At 39.4% G+C, this 16,608-nt stretch overlaps 1 protein-coding gene across 9 annotated transcripts in view; it reads right to left on the bottom strand.

The window, feature by feature from the left end:
* Window positions 1–16,608, bottom strand: part of dync2h1 (dynein cytoplasmic 2 heavy chain 1) — a 116,945-nt gene that overhangs the window by 93,740 nt on the left and 6,597 nt on the right. For all 9 annotated transcript variants that reach the window (XR_015087414.1, XR_015087415.1, XR_015087413.1 and 6 more), the window contains exons 9-36: window positions 16,411–16,524; window positions 16,207–16,318; window positions 15,744–15,868; window positions 14,776–14,951; window positions 13,933–14,128; window positions 13,745–13,840; window positions 12,946–13,107; window positions 12,722–12,820; window positions 12,439–12,578; window positions 12,127–12,355; window positions 11,305–11,432; window positions 10,830–10,945; window positions 10,549–10,676; window positions 10,103–10,252; window positions 9,702–9,907; window positions 9,410–9,565; window positions 8,733–8,847; window positions 8,243–8,413; window positions 6,782–6,940; window positions 4,186–4,254; window positions 3,918–4,072; window positions 3,044–3,176; window positions 2,842–2,959; window positions 2,608–2,720; window positions 2,377–2,490; window positions 2,087–2,237; window positions 1,695–1,900; window positions 226–408 (exon numbers count right to left, since the gene is read on the bottom strand). Coding sequence is in view for 2 of the 9 variants with exons in the window: in XM_086035227.1 (XP_085891353.1) it covers window positions 226–408; window positions 1,695–1,900; window positions 2,087–2,237; window positions 2,377–2,490; window positions 2,608–2,720; window positions 2,842–2,959; window positions 3,044–3,176; window positions 3,918–4,072; window positions 4,186–4,254; window positions 6,782–6,940; window positions 8,243–8,413; window positions 8,733–8,847; window positions 9,410–9,565; window positions 9,702–9,907; window positions 10,103–10,252; window positions 10,549–10,676; window positions 10,830–10,945; window positions 11,305–11,432; window positions 12,127–12,355; window positions 12,439–12,578; window positions 12,722–12,820; window positions 12,946–13,107; window positions 13,745–13,840; window positions 13,933–14,128; window positions 14,776–14,951; window positions 15,744–15,868; window positions 16,207–16,318; window positions 16,411–16,524 (4,020 nt within the window). In the remaining 7 variants the exon portion in view is untranslated. The remainder of the gene's footprint in view (window positions 1–225; window positions 409–1,694; window positions 1,901–2,086; window positions 2,238–2,376; window positions 2,491–2,607; window positions 2,721–2,841; window positions 2,960–3,043; window positions 3,177–3,917; window positions 4,073–4,185; window positions 4,255–6,781; window positions 6,941–8,242; window positions 8,414–8,732; window positions 8,848–9,409; window positions 9,566–9,701; window positions 9,908–10,102; window positions 10,253–10,548; window positions 10,677–10,829; window positions 10,946–11,304; window positions 11,433–12,126; window positions 12,356–12,438; window positions 12,579–12,721; window positions 12,821–12,945; window positions 13,108–13,744; window positions 13,841–13,932; window positions 14,129–14,775; window positions 14,952–15,743; window positions 15,869–16,206; window positions 16,319–16,410; window positions 16,525–16,608) is intronic.

Here is a 16,608-nt window from a genome sequence, read left to right as displayed (position 1 = left end):
GAATGTACCAGTCCTATAGATATCTGATGTGATCAGATTTAGCCTGGTTAAAACCCAAGATATCTACAGTGTTTAAAAGCTGTGTTTACAAATGAATCATGTCTTTCTTGCACTGAATATAAAGCCAGTAATTAATAAATGCTATATTATCTAAAATGAGTGATTTTGGTGAGTATAATGAGTGATTATGCATTATTCCTCCACACACCAAGACCACATTTTTACCTCATCACAATTGAACACCAACACCTGGCGCCCAAACAGCCCACCCAGGGCTTTGACCGACTCAGTCTTGCCTGTTCCAGCCGGCCCATAGGGGTTGCCCCCAAGCCCCATCTTCATGGCCTGAGTCAGAGTCAGGTAGCATTTATCAGTCAGGGGAGTGTGGACCAGCTTTGCCGCATTCCCCTGCAAGACAACAAGGACAGAGAGAGAGAGAGAGAGAGAGAGAGAGAGAGAGAGAGAGAGAGAGAGAGAGAGAGAGAGAGAGAGAGGAAATGGTGAGGGAATTGAGAGAAAAAGAGAAGATCACCAGGATGACAGGATGATACCATGTGACTAGAGAAAGCAGGTGGGTGATTAAGAGACACAGAATCTGAAAACAATTGAGTGACCAGCAAAACAAAATGACAGATGCTTTTAGTGTCTTTTCAAATGAGCTCAACGTGCCTACACTTACAACCATTCATAAATAAACAGCTCCCCCAAATGGTAGTATATTCCTGGCACATTAAGAAATCTGCACCATGAAAAGTTCCCCAAATGCCAAATATGCCATGCCTATTTCATTTCGCAAAACCACACCAAAGACACATTAATGGTTGCTGTAAACTTGGATGAGTGTAGTTGAACATGGATATAATCACCGTCCAATTAAAAATGTGTTTCCAAATTTAGCAAGCATTTAGCATTTTTTTCTTAGTTTTACATACTTTTAATTGGACAGAAACCAGAGTGTGTGGTCAGGGACAATTCTGCTGTGTTATACAGTATTGTGAGTGTGAGTATTACTATCTCACTACGGCTTGCCAAAGTGTGTGACATTAAATTATACAGGAGCTTTTTGATCAAAGACTGATCAAATTATTAAATGATACAATGTTTTAATTTCTGATTGTTCCCATATTTGTTATTAGATTTTGTTTTATTTAACTGAAATTTAGAGATGTACTTGGGTCCAAATTAGGATTTTTTTTGGAGGGGGGGGTGTAATTAACATCTGACAATCTTGTACTTCATGCATATCCAGGATGTGAAGCCAGGTGTCTTGATCCAAATGAGGACAAGGTTAGCAGAGGACTACACTCTACTGAGTGGCATGAGATTGAGTCATTTATCTGTCTTGAATGCTCATCCACAAATATGATGTCTGACAAATGACTTCCACCGGAGTAGATATTCTCACTCAGACACTATTGTGAATCAAATGTTCAGCACTAAATGTATCTTCCCATTTAGATTCTGACATCAAATGATGATTTTGCTATTTTTAGTTTTGTAAAGGTGATTAATGATGACACACGTTATTAGAATCGAATGTGACCAAATGTTATGGAAAGTATCCTTGCAGATGTCCTCTTCAATAATTATCACAAGGTTATGGTGGAAGAGAAGCCTTCCCCTGAATCTGTGCAGGAAGTGTATTGTTGTAAAAAAGAAAAATGGAGGTGGCACCACCAGTTGGAGTTGCCCACCTGGTACTCATAAGTGTAGCTGAACTGTGCATCCACCATATGAATGTGGCAGCATTTATCAGATCCCATGTAGAAGCGAAGTTGCTTCTGCCAGGCCCAGGCCTCAAGGTTGCGGACTCCTGCTTGCTTCAGCTGCTTCACCACACTGATGTTGTGGATGATGTCCAGAATCAAGGCCTTCAACTTCAGTTGCAGAATACCAGTGTCTGTACAGGGCCATAATTATATGAACAACTGCATGGGTAAAATGTGATAATACATGTAAATGTACATGCAAAGTAAAACGTGTATATACGTGTATATGTGTGTGTGTGTAGCACCTTGTATGCAGCTGTGGTTGTTTTTAAATTGTTCTATAAATAAAGTTGAGTTGAAAACTACAGGAGGCCAACCTGTATTTGTCTGATCATCAGTGCTGGTATCAACTGTGGTGTAGTGTTCCAGCTTGGCACTGAGCTCCAACTCCAGCTGCTGTAGACTGTGTTCCTTGAGTGCTCGCTCTACATCTTCAGTAAACTGGATTTGCTCTGCAAGACACAAAATCTACACCCAAAAAATACAATTTTGACTTTTCAGGCCTTTTCATTGAAATGGGCTGTGGCCTAAAAATATGAAGAGAAGAGAAGCGAACTTGAATCAAAAACCTGAATCAAAAACAGTACAAAAAATTACGTATACGTACTTGTGACGGATAACGTGAGGGGTCGACATCCCCTTTTCTCCCTGCACTGACACATTCATACAGCATTTCCCTCAAAGTCTCCTTCATTTCCTTGGACAGTTCATTTAACCACACCTATAAAAGCATAAATATTTAGAAACACTGAGCAACAGACTGTGTCTGTATTGAAATGAAAAATGGAAAATTAAAAAGTTTTTCTATGGTCTATATATCACACTCCACATTATTTACCTCCACAAGGCTGGAAACGTGAACAGTATTTCTGAGAGGTACCATCTCTCCATCCAAGGAACACATGGCCACGATGTGCTGGCACTGGTCATCAAACACAACACTATGGATGCCTGTGCAGGTAGTACATTGATTAGGTTCCCTCTTCAAGCTACAAAGCTTCAGATTTTAATGGTGTCCACTAAAGCCAGAAAAAAAAAACATTCACAGAATAAAGGACTAAAGGTTTGTGACCTGCAAACAGTTTCTTGAGGTGTGACTGGATAACCGTTGGGTTGGTGGCCTGACCAAGAATCTCTAAAAGATCATCATCACCGATAAAATAAAACCTTGGGAAGGCCGAGCGCTTCTCCTAAAACAGTCACACACTGACATATGAAGCAGTTATACATGAAGGGATATATGCCTTGTGTTGGTGTTTTTGGTTTGTATGTACCTCCAGGAACTCATTGAGTGACTTTTGGCAGCGCTGTAGCTGGTCCATTATGGTCACCAGGGAGTTTCTGATGCCAGCCCTTGAGCTTAGAGAAATAACTCTATTGTCCCTCTGGATGTCTGACATGATAGACCTGTGGAACATGGGATTTTGGAATTAATGTTTACAGCACATATCCTGTAATGTAGTGACAGTAGTGACGAAAATATTGGGAGACCTGTGCAGAGCGTGAGAAAAAATGTTACACATCACAGATGTGTTTGATGGGGTTGAAGGTCAGGGATCTTTACCAATTCCTTCAACACCAACCCTTCCAAGCATGGTTTTATGGCACTCACTAGGGTCTTCTCCATGGTGTTTCCCGGAATTTATAATCATAGAATCATAGCTCAAGTTCCATGGGGACAAAAGAAGGCGAAGCCCCACTAAGCATACCTGAGCTCCAATTAAGCCAGAAAATGTATCGATCTGTGTGGGTGGGTTTTTTTCGTGTGAGAAAATGCATTATTTCTATTGAAAATATAGCATTCCCCATGGAAATGGTGTTACTGGCAATAATGATACATAAAACACAATGGTCATTCATGGTTGACCATTGACTCATTGGCTGCACTTCATCATCATGCTCCCCAGTTATATCTGAATAATGTGTGAATAATTCAGATTGAAAAACTCTTTTCAGCCCCCCAAAAAACTGAGAGAGATAATTGGGTTTATTTTAGTCTGCTCTGTTCCTTCATATTTTTCTATCAAACCTGTATAAAACTATCCCAAACTATTTGAAGTATTAAAAATCAGGGGGACTTGGGGTATGACAAACATTATACATTTTTCCAACATCACCTCGCAGAACTCAGACCTTTACTCCAATTACCTGAAGTCTTCATCAACTCGTTTGAAGCGGGCCTCCTCTCGGGGCAATGCTCCCCGTCCAAAGATGGGCTCCAGATAAACCCATCTTCTCTGGATGGCATTTAAACTTAGTAGGTATTCATCCAAGTCTGACAGACGTACCTCCCACAAGTTGATCTGAATGTATATGGGAGCAAATGTACATATACTGGTAGTTATGTTTATCTTTTTTTTTTAATCCTAATTATTTCTGTTTATTTAAAGCACCCAAATCTGTACGTTCATCTGACCTTATCGTGGAAGTTGCGGTAGTAGGGAGAGTCTTTCAGAGACTGCAGCAGACAGCGGTTATCTCCCACCTGGATGGACACAAATTGGCAATGAAGCCGATAATGGCTTAACTCAAAAGATTTCCTCCAAAATTGTCTGTTGATGTGACTGACAATAGCTATATATTTGGAGCAATTACAATTCATCTTGGCAAAATGTCATTTAAATGACCTGCCTGAACTATGACAGAACAAATGAGTTTTGCAAAGTAAAACATTGTTCTGTATGCTGAGTTGCAGACTGCACTATATTCTGTCTTACTGTATATGCAACGCGATTACAAATGAACAGTTATTACAGGCAGACACAGTAATACAAGTTACAAGAGATTGATGTTCATGCATCGGGCCTCATTTATGAAGATCCCAAATAGTGGATGCTAAAAGTGGTGGAGGCTGCTGAATAGAAAAGGGGGTTTCGCACTTTTGGTACTGTAGCTCTGATGTTTTTCACACTCTAAAAACAGTTGGGTTCAAAATAACACAATTTGGGGTAAAAAATGAACCGATCCACTACTTGGGTCAACTTGACCCAAATTTCTGGGTTGTTTTAGTACAAAACAAACCCCCAAATTGGGCTGTTTTTTATAAAACAACACAAGAAGGTGGGTCACATTGACCCAATATGTGGATCGGTCCATTTTTGACCCAAAATTGTGTAATTTATAGCCCAACTGTTTTTAGAGTGCACCTTGGATAGATCATTTAGGCGGGCACCGCAAGTACAAAATGAAGTTTGAAGTAATGAAAGCAGCAAACAAACATATTACAGAGCTACAGAGACGAGAATCTCTCACACATACAATTTTGGTGAAGCCAGCAACCACATCATGGTCATGTTTTGTTTGATGCTATTCATCCCCGACCCCAAATGTGTGCCGACTGGATGTATATACCCATCCTTCATAACACTGTGTTTAAAACAGATTCATTTTGATTGCACCTCCGTGTCATGGTAATGCACAGCGGTGCTGTTTGCACCTGCCTTTAAGACACGGTTTTAAATATGCAAAATCAATCGTCTGAGGTTTGACAAAATCACACTCAGCATGCTTACTTAACCTATTTGTATATACCGGTAGTCCTCCTAGAAGAAAATTAACTGTGTGTTTGGAAGATACATTCGTTGGTGCGCACGGTTAGTTTAATTACAGTAGCTTCTACAGCAGTTTGCGAGAGCAATCAAAATTGCAGCCGTTTTTGCAGGGGCAAATGTTGAGTAAATCAGGACAATAGTGTATAGACCATATGACAAAACGGAATTCATCATGCTTTGTAAGGGGACAGATAGTTTGTATGAGCTATAAATCATAAGGTAAAAAAGTTCGCTAGTCTAAACAAAACTGAAGCTGAGGATTTATGTGTCTGCTTTGAGGCAGTTAGTCACTACTCAATGAATTTAACACTCCCAAATCCGTTGGCCCTTAAATGGTATTTGGAAATGGGGTATAAATCTCAATGACTGCAGTCTCACAAAATAATTGCTCAATGTACAGCAAATTTAAAATGAAGTGGAACAATAGAGATTCTCTCATAGGATATTAATAAAGTCACCGAGTAATATACTGTAACACAAACTTATTATGGGCGGCCGACTGGTTAGCACGTCCGCCTCACAGTGCTGAGATTGTGGGTTTGAATCCGGCCCCGACCTTCCTGTGTGGAGTTTGCATGTTCTCCCCGTGCCTGCGTGGGTTTTCTCCGGGTACTCCGGTTTCCTCCCACATTCCAAAAACATATATGGTAGGTTAATTGGGCACTCTAAATTGCCCCTAGGTGTGGTTGTGAGTGTGAATGTTTGTTTGTCTCTGTGTGTCCCGCGATTGGCTGGCAACCAGTTCAGGGTGTACCCTACCTACTGCCCAAAGACAGCTGGGATAGGCTCCAGCACGCCCGCGACCCTTGTGAGGATAAGCGGTTTGGATAATGGATGGAAACTTATTATTGCCAAGATGTCCTGCTTCAACATGGCCATGATGCCTGTCCCATATTCTGGATAAATAGGATTTTACAATGCGTTGTGTTCAAAGAGTCACAAAACTAATATCACATAAATTGCAGTACGCAATGCATAGTTGTAGGGCAGGATGCTCAACTGGTGGATCTGGACCCAAAAGTGTGCACATGGACCTATTATGGCCAGACGGCGTAAAATGAAGTAGGTGGCAAGCACTTTCAATTGCCGCACTTTCACTTTCATTTGTTCATTTTACATTTATGGCCTCAAAGTATTTTTCTAAATGTTTACTATAATTGTGACTTTTGTGCAGTTGTTGTGCTGGATATAAAGGGTTATAAAGTAACTGTTTGAGATACTGCAATACTATACCGGCTGAATTTGGGAATGGCTTCAGGTATTTTATTTGTGATGAGGCAATGCGTACAGCCGCATTCCCTGGGTTCTAACAGTACAGTATACCATGCTGGAGGCCACAATATAAATCCATACTTGTACCCCTCACCCCCTTAAACAGCTTTTAAAAAACAAATATGTACCGGTATACAGTATTCACAACCACTATTAATGTGTGCTCAGCGTGTGTATGCTTCTTTCTACCTGGCTGACTATATCCTTCCAGTCTTTGATGATGTTTATAGTGTGGCCACTGCTGCCAGTGTACTCTGTGAGGTTAAAGGTAGCTGCTGCTCCCCACAAATCCAACTCTCTCAGTGCTTCTCTGATTGTCACCTCTGCCTGGGCACGGCTGTTCAGGTCCTACACACACATAAAACATACATTTCGCCAGGTATGAAGATAAGTTTGATTTGAATTTGAAAACCGCAGATGCCAACTTCATCACAGAACGAAAGAAACAACAATTAAGCGAACGAGAAACGATTCAAAACCATAGCAACATTTCAATATTTTTGCATTCCATCAGTACATGGATTGTGTTTTCTTTTACCAGAATCAATTGAAGATGTTTCTTTTTTTCATGACCTTTTATAAATTACAATTAATTGAACACCTCTCACTAAGACGAAGTGTACGGTAGCACTACAGTACTACAATAAGCCCAATACTTCCAGAATTGTCACTCAAAACTGAGATTATTTTTGTAAAGGTACATTTTCTTGATATAGCTGTTGTGATTGATCCCATTTCTGTGCATTTATAAGATATACGTAGCAAATTGTTCATTCCAAATTATATAAACAGTACCTATTAAACTATAAATCAGTAAATAAAACAATGTAAATGAGAACTGGTATCCAACTAATTTAACTGGTTAAGAAAAAAAATCTGAATTTCTAAAATGTGACTGTGCTGAATCAAACAGCTGTTTCATTTTCCTGAATTAACGAGGGTGATAAAATATTTAGGTAGACAAATAATTTTCCCTGTGTGTGAGCGTGTATATGATTCAAATGATTTGAATCGTTATCAAGCGTCTACAGACGTTGCTGATTATATAAGATCGTTTGAATCAGGTGTGTTGCAGCATGTAGACATAGAAAATATGCAGGATACCGGCCCTCGAGGACGAGAATTGCCCACCCCTGGTATAGTGGATCAAAAAGTTTACACAACCCAGTTCATATGGAGGTTTTTGTGATATAATAAATGTGACCAACATAAATCAATTCAAAATGTTTCCGCCATTAATGTGACCTATAACCCGTACAACTCAACAGAAAAAAAGAAAGAAATCTTTTGAGATCATGGTGCTGCCAACACTATGCAACTGCAGTCTTCCTTTGGGAATGAGCAGTGCTGTGTTTGTGCCAGAAATACCTTGTTCAATCATGGCACAAAAAGTTAACCTAGATTTCATCAGCCATGACAAAATCTCCCAAAGACATGTGGGAAAATGTGTGAGTTAGGTGGTTAATTCTGAACAAAGGGATATTCCTAGTTATAAGAGGGTGTGCAAGATTTCTTTTTTTTTTTTTCAATTGGTCATCATAGGTCACATAAATGGTCAAAAATGATTTGAAATGATTTATTTCACTCTCACTTTTTTATGTCACAAATACCTGACATTTGAACAGTGTTTTTATATCCACTGTATTGTACCTTCAGCTCCATGGCCTTTGTAATAATGTTATCTGCCACTCCAAGAAGGTCATTAAAGGTGAGTCTTTCTAAAGTCATCCCCCTTGGAAGACCAAGCAAACGGAACATGTCCAACCAATGGTCTTGAGACAGGTGTTCCCCACGCACATACTTCAGCACTGGAACAATGTTCTGAACACACAGGTGGAAAAGTTAAATTGAAACATTCAAAGTCAAACACAAACACAACAACTAAGTGGGGCAGGAACTCAATCCCTTAATATCTGAATCCCTTTAGACACAATTTTAGTAAATTAAAAAGAGTCCCATTGATGACTTTTCTTTTGTAAATAATATAGTATTTGATAAAAAAAAAAAATCATTAGCAACGTATATTTTACAATGCAAGGTTTAGGTTAATTGCTGAGTATAAAAGATGCACACGTAATCTCATTTAATGTATAAGAAATCAACTGAGACAGAATTGTTTTTCTTTAACTGTATTGTGTACCTTATATTTATCCACTTCTGCTTGTAGTTTAACAGAAATGGCTGTAGGTTGTTCCAGCTTCCGAAGTTTGTCCTGCCATGTAAATAGAAATTCCTCAAAAAGATAGGTCTTACTCCTGTAAAATGGAGAAAAAAAATGTTACAGCAAAAAAAAAAATGTTTAAAAGGAAGTCAACCCAAACACGTTTTTTTCAAGAATAAGTTCCCAGCAGGTCCTCTAGTTGAAACACGACATTCTGATTAATATTGCGTATGTGGAATATGAGTTAAGCAGCATAATCCACCACTTTTTAGCCATCTAAGGGGGCGGCCATTTTGTTACTTCTGTCGACTGAAAATGACATCACAACTGCTCAATGCTCAGATAACGACCAATCACGGCTCAGCTTCAGAAAAAAGGTCAGCCGTGATTGGTCGTTACCTGAGCCCTGAGCAGTTGTGATTGTCATTGTCATTTTCAGTCAACAGAAGTAACAAAATGACCACCCCCAGAGATGGCTAAAAATGGGTGGATTAACTCTTATTCCACAAACGCAATACTTATCAGAATGCCTTGTTTCAACTAATGGCCTTGCATAGAACATATTCTTGAAAAAAAATATGTTTGGGTTGACTTTTGTCTTTAAAGAATAAAAATTGCATTTATGGTATGCTTTTGAACCGTGTTTGTTACTTTACCTGAATGAAATCCAGTCCTCCTGTGCCTTTTCTGTAAAGCCTTGGTGCCACTCCTCATATAGACCCCACATCTGGCTATACTCCTCCATGTCTTGTTTTGTCTCTCCAGCCAGAGGGAAAGTTGAAACCTCCAGGTCAAAGTAGACACAGTCCTCACTAAGGACAGGAGAAGTAGGGTAAAGAGAAAAAGAGGGTGGTAAGATCAGAACCCATGCATCCTCTTGACAGCACTAGGAGTGGAAATTTGATTCTAACGGTATGCCTTATATAAGATAGATAGTAAACCACTCACATTAGTTTACTGCGCACTAATTCTAACTCCTGGAACTCTTGCTGCTTATCTCTGATGGTTTGAAGACTGGCAAGTAGGGATTCATGATCACCAGACTCAAGCATTTCCTCTTTGGGTTTCAGCTGGTCCCAGCGGGCCTTGAACCTCTCCAGATCTGCCCTGTAGGCATTGATACGATCTGAGGCGTGACTTCGCATCACGTCCACCTAGGAAAGGAGTTGAGCATCAACGATATTGAAAAGAGTCAGCCACCGGCAGATATAAGGACTAAATGGGATTTACTGTTAGTAAGGGGATAAGGTGCTCTGGAGATGCAGTATGAAATAAGTGCCAGCAGGTAAAAGCTGCTGCAGAAAATGTGCCCCATCAAGAAGCCAAACCATGATGTTCTGTTGGTATACCTGATCTTTGATCATGAGCTGATGGCTCTCCATGACAAGCTCCAGTTTGTCCCATTTGGCCCTCAGAGATGAGAGGGAGTCCAGCCCCGCCCCAGATACTGCTCGCAGCAACCGGTTCTTCTCCTCTGCCGACTTGAACTGAGGCAGGATCTAGTCATACCCATAAAGTAAATCCTCAGCTGCATGACCTACCAATACCTAAGTGGCGTCACTTTTGACTCCAACTAGAAGGAATATGTTTTGTGCTGTAAAGATGAATATTTGTTTTCTCAATTTGGTTAAGTTAGAAAAGTCTGTATTGGATTTTGAAATATTTTACATTTAAAGTAGTAAAATTACTCTTATTGGGAATCTAAGGAGCCTCAAAAGAAAATGATTCATTTGAATATAGTAAAATGCAATTTTTTATTCTGTTGTAAATAGAGTATGAGTTATTTGTCTCTTACCTCAGGTTTGTTGGCCACTATCTGGTGATATTTGCCACTGGCAGCACTAACTGCTTCAATATTTTCTGGTCGTGTGGACAAGGTCTCCATTGACTCGGACACAAAACTGTCTATGGCCTGTGTATGACCTAAAATCCAGCCAAAGATAAGCAAAATTGATGTCATCAAACAACAACAATCATGCATAGAATTAGTACACAACAACAGAAAAAAAGGGTAAAGAAAGGCATTTAAAATGTTGTCTTCTGGTTGGTAAAAAAATATATATATATGCCCTCTACCTTGTATGGACTTCCGAAGAGACATAAGAAGCAGATCAAAGAGCCTCTGGATCAGTCCATCGATGGCAGCTTTCAGTGGCTCACAGTTGACTGTGACACAGTCAACCTTCTCCTGGCTGCCAAAAATAAAGGGCATGCATAAGACATTCGTTCAAATAGTGCTAAAAGTGAAATAATTGTCCATTGTTGCTTGATAGCGCACTTGTTCATTCTGCCATTGTTCATTCTGCTTGTTCATTATCCATTATTTTAATGCCCAAATACCCACAACCCATTTTTTATGGATAGGCTCCAACCCACCTGCAATCCTAAGGCAAAAGCGCTACACAAAATTGATGAACGGATTTAAAAATAACAACAAAAATGTTCCCCTTCTCTTAAAAACATAATGTGAATAGTTTGCTTTTACTGTATCAGTTCTTAAAAGTATCCAAAGAGTTTCAAGATTTTACTTGTTGTTTTGTGTAATATGTACCTGGGAAGACGTTCTGATTCTTTCCCTCTGGCTTTCAGGGCCTTGAAATTTCTTTCCCAATCCTGCACAGAGGTCAGATGTTTCTCTACTAACTTCTCCAAATCTACCTGGCCCAGTACCACCCACTCCTAAAATCAAACAAACAAAACACAACAAACACATGAATAAATGCACGTACACATGCACACAAAAATTGTGAGACATGCATGCTTCCTCGTTTTAAATGCAACTGTGTCAGAAACGAGAAATGATATTTAACAAAGAATAACAACGACTATATTAAAAACAGGAAACAAAAGAGGTTGGTCTTTCCCTGTCAAACTGAGATGAATGACTGTAGACAAAAGACATCTACCAGCCTGCGTAATTATTTAAATGAAAGTGTCATTTTATTTGAACCATTTTGCTAGTGAAGCACTAAAAAGCAAAGTAATGTAGCAAATAACATTCACATATAAGTTGAATATAAGTATAAGAACAACAAAAATTACTGTACATATTCATACATATATATACATACATATATATACATATATATACATACATATATATACATACATACATACATACATATATATATATATACATATATATACATACATACATACATACATATATATATACATATATACATATATATACATACATACATACATACATATATATATACATATATACATATATATACATACATATATATACATATATATACATACATACATACATACATACATATGTATATATATATATATATATATATATATACATAATCACTGTCACCATCAGTGTACTGTCACCATCAGTGTATTGTTGCTCACGCACCTTGTATTTTTGTTGAATAGCCTGCAAGCGGCTAAAGAGGTCCTCTGCCTTGTTGAAGATGGTGAGGAACCCAAAAGCATTTGTGTCAATCATAGCACCGAAGATAACCGGATCGCCCGGTGCGCTGACACCTTTGAACTGGTTCGGGATTGAGATGAACCTCTTCATCTCCCTGTAATAACGTGCTCGTACCTCCTCGAATGGCGGTTGGAACTGCAACCGGCCCTGTCTGCTCAGAGAAAGGTCACTGAGACTATAGTTGATGAAACTGAAACGAGGGATAGTGGATAACAATGAAGATGTGGCACTCACTTGAAAGTAAGGTCTATGTGTATTTCGGGTAGATTCTTGTTCAGAGCTTCTAATCCAGTCTGATACTGATGTTCAAGGGCCTTGTATAGCTGATGATTCCAGTGCTGCCGCCATGCCAGCATGTCATCAGACCTAAAGCCCTGAATTTCAACATACAAAGGCGATGTTTGTTGAATGAAAAAACATGTTTTTGTTTTTTTTACTAAATCCTTCAGCCTCAATCAAGCACAATGATACATCAATTTCATGGTAACACATGCACACAAGTACAAACGATCATTACCTGAGCTTCCAGAGTGGCAAAGCCGGTGCGGAGCTCCTGGAGGCCATCTTTCCACCGTTGTTGATGTCTCAGCAAGTCGACATTCATCAATGTCACCACCTTGGGAACACACACAAAGATGAACATCAAGCCAATTGTGGGATAGTGTCCACAAATACATTCAGTACATAACAGGAATGGGGGAAATGATTCCCTCAAAACCAGGCTTAAGGATGAGCTCCAACCTTGTCTGTGAAATCCGTGTGCCATTTGCGCAGCTTCCTGTTCTCAGTGGAGAGTTTCTCAGTGGCAGACTGCAGTTTGGAGATGTAAACTTTCAATTCTTTAGGGTTGTTCCAAGTGATGTGCAGTTTGCTGCCTGATTCTTTTGACTGAGAGCGAGGATTCTGTCCAAGAAAAGAGATGTTACAGTAGATAACACATTATATTATGACATCATCACCATAACCATGAATGACACTGTTAAAGGGAAGTCAACCCATTTTTTCAAAAATATGTTCCATTCAAGCCCACTAGTTGAAAAAAACCATTCTGATAAAGATTGCGTTTGTGGAATAAGAGTTTATCCACCCATATTTAGCCATATCTGGGGGCGGCCATTTTGTCACTTCTGTCGACTGAAAGTGACATCACAACTCAGGGCTCAGGTAACGACCAATCATAGTTGACCTGTTTTCTGAAGCTGAGCCGTGACTGGTCTTTACCTGAGTCCAGAGCAGTTGTGATGTCATTTTCAGTCGACGGAAGTGACAAATGCCCCCCCCCCCCCCCCCCGCACGACGAAGAAAAGAATCAAATGGCTTATAATAAGGACAGTAGTATTTAGGCCATTGCCATGACAACCCTCTCCCACCACAGACACTACATGTTGCATGAATTCCTTCTTACATGTTGCATGAATTCCATCTTAAAAATGAGCAAAAATATAGTCTATTCATAGTTTTACTTAAGTGGCTAAAGAGGACATTCTGCTCCTGGAAAAACGCAAAAATAGCTACTTTTGCTTGAGCATGCTAGGAATACCTTAATGACTTGCTCAAAAGCCAAAGCAAGTGTGAGCATCATTGGTCTCTGAGAAGGGATCATTTGCTGGTCAATGGTGTTGTAAAAGTTGGCCACCTGTATAACATAATAAAGATGTATTATAATGCAAGCCCAATTGAGATGAAGGGAAAAAATAAGATAATGAACGGGGAACTACAAAAAGTCACCTGTTTGAGGACAATGGCCTGCCTATGGAACTTGTCTGCAGTGTTAGCAGCCAACTGGATCTTAGCAGGAATAGCAAAGCCCAGAGCAGAGAGCTGCCTGACCTCCCTGAGCAGACTGACCAATCTGTCAGAGTAATGGATCTTTAACCTGCCATCTGCATGGTCCAGTTCCATCACTCGATCACTCGCCTGGAGACTAAAGCGACAAAGATTGTGTGATTATATTGGAGTACAGCACATCAGACTGCAGACAGCCCCTAAATGGTCAATTGTTTCCCCTAAAATATGAGACCGAGCGAGTTCATTTTTTAATTTTGATTTTATGGAATATTTTTTTTGTTGCTGCCACACTCCTGCTCCACAATTTGAATCAAAGGACTGGCACGAGTTGTGGTATAGGATTCCAAAGAAAAACTCAAATGGGTATTTACAACAAGGGCAGCCGATGCAAAGTGACGCTTCGTTACCACATTGTGTCAAATAATACACAGACAACAATTGTATGATACAAGATTACTTGCTTCATCTGAGATCTTTTAGGACAGTGCACACAAACACTAAGACTTTACGGCATATGCCGAGTCATGTTGAAGCATTGCTAATATGGTGTGTGATATTTTTTATCTGTTCCTATGCCGGTCCTGCAAACTATGTCTTCACATAGTCAATGGCACTGCTTGGGGATTGCTGTCATTCAGTATTTATTTATTTTTAATCTATGTTGGGCTGTTGCATTGTTGGAATGTCAGTGCAAAGTAAATATTTTAATCATTTTGTAATTGATTTACTCTTTGAAGCATTCATATGAATGTGTGCAAATGCAAAAGGTGAACTGTGTCTCACCTTAGTCCTGACTTGGGATCAGCCAGACTAGACAATAAATCTCTGGACCAGTCCTCAAACTGCTCCTGTTCATATGCCCTCAAAACCTCCAACAAGTCATCACAGAAATGCACAAACCCTTTGAACCCTGATAGATCTGACAGCAGAGCCTCAGTGATGTGGACACAGTCCTCCACCTAATGTAGGAATGAAAGAATACAGCAATCAATGACAAGTTTTAACCTTTTCGCCAACATATAAAATGTCCATCACTAGCGCTTTTTAGTGAATTTTTCACCTTAAAAGAGATCTAACAATGACTTTAATTTGGATTCCACTACATGTAGGTTTTAAAGAGGTGTGCAGCTTTACATTGTTGTGCAATCTGTTGGTCAAGTGTTTATTTCCTTAACTTTAGTTTGCTCTGAACTAATTCAGTACCAGACATTTTCAGACACTCTTTTACTTAAAAAAATAAAAATAAATAAATTCCTGGGATTGAATATGATGATGATTTTAATTGTGTGTACATTTTTAGATGATAGTGAAGTTCTAATGTGAGGTCAAGTCATGTAAAAAGGACTCAGGGACAGCTTCTACAACAGGGCAATCACAATGATAAAAAATGAAAGATGTCAAACACTGCAATAACAGCAACAATTTAATAAATACACAGTGGACGCCCGCATATCTGTGATTCACCTAATGGCTGATTTTTAGGGAGGAACATATCTCACATTATTCGAGGTTTGTTTTTGCTATTCGCAGGCAGGTGTGGTTCTTATCACCCGCAAGTAGTGGAGGTCCCCTGTATTTTACTTTTCATTCCTATTTTAAGATGTATGTTTTTATGTTTTCTGTATTAAGAAACCTAGAGGTTTAATAACTATAAACAATTATTATAGCATTGCTAAACCAGCAAATATAATAATAGTGCCCAAAAGGCTTGCACAGAACTGTACAGCTATGTGTATTGGTCATAAGGCTACCTTGTGGATGATGTGCTGGACCCAGATAATTTTATTGACCACATCGGAGAGGTTTCTCCCCATAAGTGGGCCAGCCTTCTCTCCTGGACTTCCATGGCAGCGACTCTCAAAGTCTGTCTTCAACCCTATAAAAAGGGTTTAAAGACAAAGTTAATGCCCCTCATTAAAAAAAAAAAATGGATGGATGGATGGATGGATGGATAGATGGATAGATGGATAGATGGATAGATGGATAGATGGATAGATGGATAGATGGATAGATGGATAGATGGATAGATAGATAGGACAGGACAAGATACGATAGGATAGGATAGGATAGGATAGGATAAAACAAAAATGTAACAGAATATCAATCTAACTCATGTAATTAATGAGTGGGTCAAAAGTGTACGTTTTTTGTTCACACAGTGGAAGACTATAATAAATGTGCCAGAGACAAACACAGACAGACAATCTAGTTCACCTTTGTTATAGTCAAGAAGTCTGGCCAATAGAGTGTCTCTCTCCGACTGCAGCTCTTTTCTGATGGTAGTCCGCTTGATTAACTCCTTGTGCTTTTGGAACACCTGCAACAGCTACATAGAAAGCATGTACGTACTTATAGTGATCATACATCAAAATTAAACCAAGAGTTGGGTGTATATTTGAATTGTAGGTGTTCCACAACCTGTTGTGGGTTGTCTTGTACGTCAGCGATGTAGCTCTTTAGTCTGCCAGCCACCTCCCGCTCTGATGGAGCCATGATGCGCTCAAACTGAGCCACTGCTGCCCTCCAAAGGGGCTACAAAAACATACAACAAAAAGTAGAATCAGGGAGAAAAATGTTTCATCCCTCACTGATGTACACTTAACAAGACAGTTAGGA

The sequence above is a fragment of the Filicampus tigris genome, chromosome 7 (assembly GCF_054856515.1).
Source record: "Filicampus tigris isolate MCC_2025a chromosome 7, RoL_Ftig_1.0, whole genome shotgun sequence".
Classification (NCBI taxonomy): domain Eukaryota; kingdom Metazoa; phylum Chordata; class Actinopteri; order Syngnathiformes; family Syngnathidae; genus Filicampus; species Filicampus tigris.
Note: the sequence above shows the minus strand (reverse complement) of the source record. Positions and strands in the feature narration are given on the sequence as shown.